At 39.5% G+C, this 12005-nt stretch overlaps 2 protein-coding genes across 3 annotated transcripts in view; both read left to right on the top strand.

The window, feature by feature from the left end:
* Positions 1–12005, top strand: part of LOC119493991 — a 30996-nt gene that overhangs the window by 10128 nt on the left and 8863 nt on the right. The window contains exons 7-9 of the mRNA XM_037779563.1: positions 8151–8471; positions 8652–8909; positions 9604–9921. Of these exons, the coding sequence (XP_037635491.1) occupies positions 8151–8471; positions 8652–8909; positions 9604–9921 (897 nt within the window). The remainder of the gene's footprint in view (positions 1–8150; positions 8472–8651; positions 8910–9603; positions 9922–12005) is intronic.
* On the top strand, positions 930–3831 carry LOC119494030 (hepatocyte cell adhesion molecule-like). Of its 2 annotated transcripts, none has more exons than XM_037779636.1 (5): positions 930–1105; positions 1782–2099; positions 2265–2504; positions 2595–2717; positions 2828–3831. In XM_037779636.1, the coding sequence occupies exons 1-5, from the start codon at positions 1057–1059 to the stop codon at positions 2998–3000; spliced, it is 903 nt and encodes a 300-aa protein (XP_037635564.1). In that variant the 5' UTR covers positions 930–1056; the 3' UTR covers positions 3001–3831. The 2 variants fall into 2 exon arrangements, with proteins under 2 accessions (XP_037635564.1, XP_037635565.1); XM_037779637.1 differs by having other exon boundaries at positions 1782–2027.

Genomic DNA, 12005 nt, shown 5'->3' on the forward strand with positions numbered 1-12005 from the left:
ATTTTTGGGGTCTCGCCTTCAAAGCATGTTTTTAACATTGTGTATTTAAGCCCAAACTGTAATTATACACCGTATAAATTAAGGTCATATTCACACGTATAACACACGTGTGTGTTTGGTTTCACTCACATTATGTTCTAGTTAAGTAACAGTTGTTTTTAATTCACCTTTAAATGTAACTTTCTGTTTAGTTTTCAGCCTGGATATAAGAGACATTTCAGTTTTCATATTAAAGTTAAAGAGACTTCATGGTTGTTTTTAGAAACGAAAGTAGTTATAAATATATATGTTTTTGTGTATATATAGAAATGATGTAGCAGAGTTGAAAGTTGTAGTCACAGTAAAAACTCACTCCACTTATCTTGTGTCTAATGTAAAGTTGGGACATTTCCTACACTTTATTGTAAATAGAAAGATGTCACACTGTGCACATGTTGTGCAAATATTATAATCATAACATCTGTATCTTGCTTTTTGTTTTTACTGATGCTTCTTGTTTCTGCACTATATCCCCTTTGCTGCTGTACACTGCAAGTTTACCCACTGTGGGACTAATAAAGGAATATCTTATCTTATCTTATCTCACATGTGGAGGATGATTGAACGAGCAGAACGTAACAGACAGGAATAATAGTAATAAAAGAGAAGATCTTTGTGGGAGAAGCTGTGTTTATGGTTTAAACTGTATGATGACACTTTGCTTCACTTCCTTCATAGCTGAGAGCAATGACAGTCTTTCTTGGTATACAGTAATAGTTTGGTTAAACTTAACATGCAATCTTAATACACGCAACTTGAGAAACCATTTCCACTTCTGTTTTGTCTTCAGCATCGTGTTAAGGCTTTTATTATGTCATACTGGTCTGAACATAAATGAGGAACTGAGATGACCACTATATAGGCTTTAATAGTCAGCTTCCTTTCTTATCTGAAGCTGATCAGTCAGAGAAGACGTGCCAGGCTGCTCAGTGTAGTGTGTGCAGGTTGACTATTGAATAAAGTAGAGAGGTTTGTCTGAACGCTGCCGGGTCAACAGAGGCTGAACACTGAGGAGACATGGAAGCTGTGATCGGACTGTTGCTGATGATACTCGGAGTCTCTCACGGTGAGCTGGTTAACTTCTTTAATTAAAGCTATGGGATCAAGTAGAATCAAAACGTATCACTGATGTGATCACTGACCCACGCTGGGACCAAATTCATACAAGAATCATGACACATAAATATAATTAATATGTTTTTTCACCTTTGATCTTCAATTGACAATTTCATATGAAAATAAATTCAAGTCTCAAGATGGTATTTTATTCTCAGTCAACTACTGTACGTAAAAAGGAGGGTTGCAAACTCAGTTATAAATCAAATGCTGAATCATAATCTCAGTCATAATTACAACATGCTGTTACAGCAGAAATACAATATATTTAATAACTAAAGGTACCATTAAGTGGAGGGATGTTTGTGCATGAGTTGTTGGTGAAATGTTTTGCTGTCACATATTTGTTCATGGCTCTATTGCACAAGAACATTTTCCTGTCTGCATTAAGATGAAGCATACAGTTAGTTTCTTTTTTTTTTAAATTAACAGAATGAAATCATTCTATTTATATTTTTCCATCTTGTTTTTCAAACATCTTATTTAATGAAACTTATTAACTAATGAATCCTAATGTAAAACTTTCACTTGTGTTCTTTATGAAGCCAGCAAACCCTCATTTTCACATCAAATGTTCCTGAAAGTTGCTTTAAAGTTAGACAGTATTTTTAACTTTTTACTTCCAGGTGTGGAGACCTACTGTGATGGCCGACAGCGTGGAGCTCAGTGTTATGGAGCTTTGGGAGGAAATGTGGTCGTCCAGCTGATGGACAGCGCCTCAGAAATACCTATATACCGATGGTTTAAAGAAATCACAAAGATGCTTGATGGGAGAGGGAATGTCATTCTGTCTAATCTGACAGGAACCAGATTCTCCTTTACTCCCAGTAATGGAACATTTAGGATCAATGAGCTGAGCAGGACTGATGGAGGTGAATATGAACTTGAAACCTATGATTCAGCAGAACAGAGTTCAGAGAGGACTCTACAGTTGACCATTCAAGGTAAACAACTCATTTTTTGAACTACTGGTGAATTTAGTCATATTCTATTGCTAAACTATCTCATATTCTACATATATCTGTATCTATGTCTGGCCTGTTCTGTAGTAGAAACTGTACAGAATGATTCTGTTAATATGAAAAGTCACCTGAGTGTGTTTCCTTCAGCTCCTGTGTCCTCTGTCCTGCTGGTCACTGAGTGTCTGTCCCAGGGAGAGATGAAGGTGTCCTGCTCCTCTGAGGGAGGGGACAGTCTTCAGTACAGCTGGACTCTGGATGGACGCACACTGACGGACGCTGAGCTCCTCTCTGGAAATCCTGAGACTAACAACGTTACTCTGAAACAACACGTCTCAGGACTCCTGGTCTGCTCAGTCAGGAACAACGTCAGCAGGATGTCTACCTGTGGTGAGGGAGAACATGACGATAAATAAACAACTTCATAATTATACTGATCAATAACTGTACATCAGTCAATGATCTGTTTCTTTCCAACAGGCTTCACATTAATGGAGTGCACCTTATCCAATAAGATGCACTTATCACGCTGGGTCCTTTCAGGCAATAATTCCCTGTGTGAGTCAACAGCCTCGACCCCCATCACTGAGGCCTCCACTGCAGGTAAGAAGAGTGACATCAAACTGTTGCTTCCTCCAGCAGAGAGTGAAAACTAACTCTACTGCAACACAGCCCTGAGTTGACATGTGATCTTTGTGTCTCTATCTGAGCAGATCACTCCCTGCTCATATGTGGAGTGCGAGCAGCTGTGGTGACTCTCGCATTAATCGGGATCGCGGTTTATTTTGCTTGGAAGAAGAAGACAGACAAGAAGGCCGTCCGTCGACAGATGGAACAAGAGAACTCTGTTGTGATGGTTGACATGAGAAGTGCTGCTGCACGTTAACTTTGTGAAACCAACAACTTAGACTCTCCGACACTCGGTCACTTCAGTTGTTGATCGGTGAAAGTACGATCCTTTAAGTAGAATTAACTCAAGTGGAAAGAGTGTCTTGTTGTGAAATGTTCAGAGCACCAGTGATAAAACATTCAGGGGACCACAGCTCCACAGTGATAGTGTGAATACATTATATATAATGATATTGTCATATTAGCAGTGCAACTCATTTTGATGCCTTTTGGAAATTATTGTACTGTAGATTTCTACATCGTCGTTCTCTGGTGAAAACAATGAATCTCCACATGTGATTTTAATTTTCCAGGTAAATTGAAGGATTAAGTGTTTCTTTATGGGTCGAGAATATTCTCCTACTTCTTCATGTGAATCAGATATTTAAAACACTTTTAAATGAGAAATGCATCGTCACAAACCTGCAAAGTTGATGTTTTGGAGATAATTGACTTAGTAGCTTTGCATATTTTAAATTTGTTTGGATTTTGCCTTCAAAGCATGTTTTTTTAACATTGTGTATTTATGCCCAAACTGTAATTATACACCATCTAAATTAAGGTCATATTCACACGTATAACACACGTGTGTGTTTGGTTTCACTCACATTATGTTCTAGTTAAGTAACAGTTGTTTATATTCAGCTTTAAATGTAACTTTCTGTTTAGTTTTCAGCCTGGATATAAGAGACATTTGTATTTTCATGTTAAAGTTAAAAAATACTTCACGGTTGTTTTTAGAACCTAAGGTATATATTAATATGTAAATTTATATTTTATGTATTTAGAACTGATGTAGCTGAGTGGAAAGTTGTAGTCACAGTAAAATTTCACTCCACTTATCTCGTGTCTAATGTAAAGTTGGGACATTTCCCACACTTTATTGTAAATAGAAAGATGTCACACTGTGCACATGTTGTGCAAATATGCCGTTTTGCGAGTACATGAGCACAGTATCATACCCGATACTGGTGTCGGTATCGGTGCATCCCTAATATGAATAACACCAAGGCTCAGCCAGGGCTGCGCTCTGTCAACAATCGTGTTCGTGATATTCATGGACAGGATATCTAGGCGTAGTCAGGGGGAGGATGGTTTGCAGTTCGGTGTGCAGAGGATCTCATCGCTGCTTTTTGCAGATGATGTGGTCCTGTTGACATCATCCACCTGTGACCAGGAAGCACTCACTGGATCAGTTCGCAGCCGAGTGTGAAGCGGCCGGGATGAGGATCAGCACCTCTAAATCTGAGGCCGTGGTTCTCAGCAGGAAACCGATGGATTGCCTACTCCGGGTAGGGAACGAGTCCTTACCCCAGGTGAAAGGGTTCAAGTATCTCGGGGTCTTGTTCGCGAGTGAGGGGACTATGGAACTTGAGATTGGCCGGAGAATTGGAGCAGTGGGGTGGCGGTATTGCATTCGCTTTACTGCACTGTTGTGACGAAAAGAGAGCTGAGCCGGCTGGCAAAGCTCTCGATCTACCGGTCAATCCTCGTTCCTACTCTCACCTATGGTCATGAGGGCTGGGTCATGACCCAAAGAACTAGATCGTACAAGCGGCCGAAATGGGTTTCCTCAGGAGGGTGGCTGGCATCTCCCTTAGCGATAGGGTGAGAAGCTCAGTCATCCGTGAGGGACTCCTTTGCGTTAAAAGGAGCCAGCTGAGGTGGTTCGGGCATCTAGTAAGGATGCCTCCTGGGTGCCTCCCTAGGGAGGTGTTCCAGGCACGACCAGCTGGGAGGAGGCCTCGGGGAAGACCCAGGACTAAGTGGAGAGATTATATCTCCACACCGGCCTGGGAACGCCTCGGGATCCCCCAGTCAGAGATGGTTAATGTGGCCCGGGAAAGGGAAGTTTGGGGTCGCCTGCTGGAGCTGTTGCCCCCCGCGACCCGACCCCGGATAAGAGGTTGAAGATGAGATGAGATGAGAGATGAGAGAATAACACCCAGGTTAACATGCAAAAAAGTACATTTAAATGCTGTGCAGGTTGTAAGTATACGTATATTGTCGTCTCTTCTCCCCAGAAAAAAATTTGCACATCCTGATCCTGGATGTGCAAATCCTGATCCTGGTCTGTTGTGCAGTGGGCGCTCTACTGATAGCGGTGGTGTGTTGCTGTGCCTGCTGGAAACTGAGGCGTCATAAATCACAAGTCAGGTAAGACTTTACACGACACGTTTGTGATCAAGAAAAAGGTCAATAAGATAATGGCAGCGTTTCAGTGTATGTTGTTGGAAACGTTGAGGCCTCTTTGTTCAGCCTTAACTGCAAAATAATGTTGCTTTATTCTGTTTTATCCATCTTCAGGTAAATTACTGAGAATAAACGCCTGGACTTTGGACTTTAGTGAACTCAACTGAGGACCAGGATCACCAACGCAGAGCGGAGGTCTCCAAGAAAGATCAGGACTTTTAGCAGGACCTGGGAGCTATAACATCTGTATCTAGTATTGAAAAACATTTCTTAATAGGAAACGCTGACTTGTGCTGTCAGTGAAATGTTACGGACTTCATGTTAATCTCAGCAGCAGCTTTGTGAGCTCTTTGTTAAACAATAATACAATATTGCTGGCCATAATTGACACCCTAAAAAGCCCATTTATTTTTTAAATGTATCATAAAAAATGACAGTAAATTCAGCAAAATCTCACTTTATTATGTACTTAATCTTCATCTATTTGATTTTATTTAAAATAAGTGGTCTGTTTACATTGTTGTCTTCACCCATAATAAACTCTTGATACAGAATATGGAAGTTGGATGTGTTCACCGTAGCCCTGAGATCAAAAATAAATATTTGATGGACAATTAGGCACAATATTAATTAATAGATTGTTGAATATGGTATTGTGACTGAAACTTTACATTATGGGAGATGTATATGCTGCATTGAATGCTGGATATTTAGAATTAAGTTGCATTATTATTAACAGTAACAAGAATGGTAATTGACACAAACAAACCAGAAAACATCACTATGATTGATTTAGCAGTTATAGTGCATTTACTGAAAATCATATCAATCAAAGACTTTAAAGACTAGCAGGAAGTAGATGGCCGAAGTAGTTTATTTCTAAAGGTCGTGCATCTAGTATCAGTTGATGCTGCAGCTTATTTATCAAGTTGTGTTATGATGACATCTGCAGGCTGTGTTTGGTTTCACTCACATTATGTTCTAGTTAAGCAACAGTTGTTTATATTCACCTGTGTTTTCATGTTAGCTAAAGAGACTTCACGGGTGTTTGTGGGACTAATAACGGAATATCTTATCTTATCTTATCTTATCTTATCTTATCTCACATGTGGAGGATGATTGAACGAGCAGAACGTAACAGACAGGAATAATAGTAATAAAAGAGAAGATCTTTGTGGGAGAAGCTGTGTTTATGGTTTAAGCTGTATGATGACACTTTGCTTCACTTCCTTCATAGCTGAGAGCAATGACAGTCTTTCTTGGTATAATAGTAGGGTTAAATTTAACATGTCATCTTAATACACGGAACTTGAGAAACCATTTCCATTCTAACATAAATGAGGAACTGAAGTGACCCCTTCATAATAATAATAAATTCAACTTATATAGCGCTTTTAAAGAACTCAAACTTTCTGTTTAGTTTTCAGCCTGGATATAAGAGACATTTGTGTTTTCATGTTAAAGTTAAAGAGACTTCACGGTTGTTTTTAGAAACTAAAATAGATATTAATATATATGTTTTTGTGTATATAGAAATGATGTAGCAGAGTTGAAAGTTGTAGTCACAATAAAAAAGTCACTGAAATATCTGTTTCTCTTGTGTCTAATGTAAAGTTGGGACATTTCCTACACGTTATTGTAAATAGAAAGATGTCACACTGTGCACATGTTGTGCAAATATTATAATCATAACATCTGTATGTTGCTTTTTGTTTTTACTGATGCTTCTTGTTTCTGCACTATATCCCCTTTGCTGCTGTACACTGCAAGTTTACCCACTGTGGGACTAATAAAGGAATATCTTATCTTATCTTATCTCACATGTGGAGGATGATTGAACGAGCAGAACGTAACAGACAGGAATAATAGTAATAAAAGAGAAGATCTTTGTGGGAGAAGCTGTGTTTATGGTTTAAGCTGTATGATGACACTTTGCTTCACTTCCTTCATAGCTGAGAGCAATGACAGTCTTTCTTGGTATAATAGTTTGGTTAAACTTAACATGTGACATTAAAACACGGAATTTAAGAAACCATTACCATTTTTAGTCATGCTTTTCTGAACATAAATGAGGAACTGAGATGACCACTATATAGGCTTTAATATTCAGCTTCCTTCCTCATGTGAAGCTGATCACTCAGAAGACGTGCCAGGCTGCTCAGTGTAGTGTGTGCAGGTTGACTATTGAATAAAGTAGAGAGGTTTGTCTGAACGCTGCCGGGTCAACAGAGGCTGAACACTGAGGAGACATGGAAGCTGTGATCGGACTGTTGCTGATGATACTCGGAGTCTCTCACGGTGAGCTGGTTAACTTCTTTAATTAAAGCTATGGGATCAAGTAGAATCAAAAAGTATCACTGATGTGATCCCTGACCCACGCTGGGACCAAATTCATACAAGAATCATGACACATAAATATAATTAAATATGCTTTTTCACCTCTGATCTTAAATTGACAATTTCATATGAAAATAAATTCAAGCCTCAAGATGTTATTTTATTCTCAGTGAAAGTTTTACATTAGGATTAATTAGTAAATAAGTTTTATTAAATAAGATGTTTGAAAAACAAGATGGAAAAATATAAATAGAATGATTTCATTCTGTTAATTTAAAAAAGAAACTAACTGAATGCTTCCCTTTAATGCAGACGGGGAAATGTTCTTGTGCAATAGAGCCATGAATAAATATGTGACAGTAAAACATTTCACCAACAACTCATGCACAAACATCCCTCCACTTAATGGAACCTTTAATTATTAAATATATTGTATTTCTGCTGTAACAGCATGTTGTAATTATGACTGAGATTATGATTCAGCATTTGATTTATAACTGAGTTTGCAATCCTCCTTTTTACGTTCAGTATATGTAGCCAGCAAACCCTCATTTTCACATCAAATGTTCCTGAAAGTTGCTTTAAAGTTAAACAGTATTTTTAACTTTTTACTTCCAGGTGTGGAGACCTACTGTGATGGCAGACAGCGTGGAGCTCAGTGTTATGGAGCTTTGGGAGGAACTGTGGTCGTCCAGCTGATGGACAGCGCCTCGGAAATACCTATATACCGATGGTTAAAAAACATCACAAAGATACTTGATGGGAGAAAGAATACCATTCTGACTAATCTGACAGGAACCAGATTCTCCTTTACTCCCAGTGATGGAACATTCAGGATCAATAAGCTGAGCAGGACTGATGGAGGTGAATATAAACTTCAAACCTTTGATTCAGCTGGACGGAGATTAGAATCTCGGACTCTACAGTTGACCATTCAAGGTAAATAACTCATTTTTTAACTACTGGTGAATTTAGTAATATTGATAGACGTCATATTCTATTGCTAAACTATCTCATATTCTACATATATCTGTATCTATGTCTGGCCTGTTCTGTAGTAGAAACTGTACAGAATGATTCTGTTAATATGAAAAAGTCACCTGAGTGTGTTTCCTTCAGCTCCTGTGTCCTCTGTCCTGCTGGTCACTGAGTGTCTGTCCCAGGGAGAGATGAAGGTGTCCTGCATCGCTGAGGGAGGGGACAGTCTTCAGTACAGCTGGACTCTGGATGGACGCACACTGACGGACGCTGAGCTCCTCTCTGGAAATCCTGAGACTAACAGCGTCACTCTGAAACAACACGTCAAAGGACGACTGGTCTGCTCAGTCAGGAACAACGTCAGCAGTGTCTCAGACGGAGAGAAGATATCTACCTGTGGTGAGTGAGGACATGAGTAGTCTGATTATTGTGATGATTAACTGTACATCAGACATTAATCTGTGTCTTTCCAACAGGCTACATATACATCAACTGCACCTCAGAGAATGGGACGCACATATCACAGTGGGTGTTTGCAGCCAATAATACTCTGTGTAATGAGCCAACAACAACTCTTGCTCCTACCATGAATACAGAACCCTCCTCTGCTGGTAAGGAGACTGGCATCACAGAGTCTATTAGCCCCTGTACTAATATCACATCCTCCAATCTAAGTGTGGCTCTCCTCCCCAGCGTTATGCATTATGCATCACTTTAATGTTGCAGCTGGTGAAGGTGGAGCTCATTTTAATTATTAATTAGTAGCCTGAATCCCCTCCCCCATGGATCAACAAAGTCTTATCTTATATATCTTAACCTATGATAATACATCATCATATATTTGTTGATTATATTTTGTATTATCAATCTGAATTTGCAAAGTAACTAAAGAGAAGAAGTAGCAGAAAATAGAAATACAAGTACCTCAAAACTGTACTTGGTTCCATTTCACCGCTGGTTACAGGCCGGTGTAACTCTCAGCTGCACAAGAACAACTTCCTGTTTGCAAACTGTGGTCTGAGAAGCTGCAGCAAAACCTCCGTTTCTGTCTGACTACGTATCTTTTTATATCTTATGTTTCAAATATTTCCAGGTGTGGAGACCTACTGTGATGGCAGACAGGATGGAGCTCAGTGTTATGGAGCTTTAGGAGGAACTGTGGTCGTCCAGCTGATGGACAGCGCCTCAGAAATACATAGATACCAGTGGTTAAAAAAAAACACAGCAATACTTGATGGGAGAAAGAATCTCATTGTGACTAATCTGATAGACATCAGATCCTTCTTTACTCCCAGTAATGGAACATTCAGGATCAATAAGCTGAGCAGGACTGATGGATGTGAATATAAACTTCAAACCTTTGATTCAGAGAGACGGAGATCAGAGAGGACTCTACAGTTGACCATTCAAGGTAACGTTTTTAACTACTGCATGGAAATTTAGTAATATTGACAGACATACATGTCACATTCTATTGCTAAACTATCTCATATTATACATATATCTAAATATATATACAAATAACACTCCAAAGTTATGCTAAATTTTGGCGAGGGAAGATGTGCCAAAAGATAAAGTATTTGTGAAACCTAAACTAAAGTATAACTTCACAAGATGCTCCACGTTCCTCATTTTCACAGAGGCGGCACGCTGCTCTATTTCCCCTCTAAAATAACACATGAAATATAATATAATGACTTTATTCTCGAAATCTCAGATTAATTTTTTTTCCTCAATGTGGTCCTAATACTCCTTTGTACTAAACAGTCTTGGAATTGCATAAATTGAAGCGCCTGAACATTTGTTTTCCTTTACATAAATAAAAACATTTCCATCATAACTTGATGTAGAAAAGGCAGAAATCGGTGCAAACAAATTCAACAGAACGCAGGAAATGTTTCCTGGGGGAGGCCCACAGACCCCTCCGCTTAATATGTGTCCCCCATTAATGTTGAAATGAAACCTCTGCTCTTGACTGAACACCTCACGTTCTCATGAGGGGCTGACACCCCCAAAAGGTCTGATCCTAGAATCACATCTGGTCTGTTCTGTAGTATTTAAACTGTACAGGATGACGAAAGAAAGATTCTGTTCATATGAAAAGTCACCTGAGTGTGTTTCCTTCAGCTCGTGTGTCCTCTGTCCTGCTGGTCACTGAGTGTCTGTCCCAGGGAGAGATGAAGGTGTCCTGCTCCTCTGAGGGAGGGGACAGTCCTCAGTACAGCTGGACTCTGGATGGACGCACACTGACGGACGCTGAGCTCCTCTCTGGAAATCCTGAGACTAACAGCGTCACTCTGAAACAACACGTCTCAGGACGACTGGTCTGCTCAGTCAGGAACAACGTCAGCAGGATGTCTACCTGTGGTGAGGGAGAACATGACGATAAATAAACAACTTCATAGTTATACTGATGAATAACTGTACATCAGTCATTGATCTGTTTCTTTCCAACAGGCTTCACATTAATGGAGTGCACCTTATCCAATAAGTTGCACTTATCACGCTGGGTCCTTTCAGGCAATAATTCCCTGTGTGAGTCAACAGCCTCGACCCCCATCACTGAGGCCTCCACTGCAGGTAAGAAGAGTGACATCAAACTGTTGCTTCCTCCAGCAGAGAGTGAAAACTAACTCTACTGCAACACAGCCCTGAGTTGACATGTGATCTTTGTGTCTCTATCTGAGCAGATCACTCCCTGCTCATATGTGGAGTGCGAGCAGCTGTGGTGACTCTCGCATTAATCGGGATCGCGGTTTATTTTGCTTGGAAGAAGAAGAAAGACAAGAAGGCCGTCCGTCGACAGATGGAACAAGAGAATTCTGTTGTGATGGTTGACATGAGAAGTGCTGCTGCACGTTAACTTTGTGAAACCAACAACTTAGACTCTCCGACACTCGGTCACTTCAGTTGTTGATCGGTGAAAGTACGATCCTTTAAGTAGAATTAACTCAAGTGGAAAGAGTGTCTTGTTGTGAAATGTTCAGAGCACCAGTGATAAAACATTCAGGGGACCACAGCTCCACAGTGATAGTGTGAATACATTATATATAATGATATTGTCATATTAGCAGTGCAACTCATTTTGATGCCTTTTGGAAATTATTGTACTGTAGATTTCTACATCGTCGTTCTCTGGTGAAAACAATGAATCTCCAAATGTGACTTTAATTTTCCAGGTAAATTGAAGGATTAAGTGTTTCTTTATATGTCGAGAACATTCTCCTACTTCTTCATGTAAATCAGATATTTAAAACACTTTTAAATGAGAAATGCATCGTCACAAACCTGCAAAGTTGATGTTTTGGAGATAATTGACTTAGTAGCTTTGCATATTTTAACATTTTTGGGGTCTTGCCTTCAAAGCATGTTTTTAACATTGTGTATTTAAGCCCAAACTGTAATTATACACCATATAAATTAAGGGCATATTCACACGTATAACACACGTGTGTGTTTGGTTTCACTCACATTATGTTCTAGTTAAGTAACAGT

Source organism: Sebastes umbrosus, chromosome 9, assembly GCF_015220745.1.
Source record: "Sebastes umbrosus isolate fSebUmb1 chromosome 9, fSebUmb1.pri, whole genome shotgun sequence".
NCBI lineage: Eukaryota > Metazoa > Chordata > Actinopteri > Perciformes > Sebastidae > Sebastes > Sebastes umbrosus.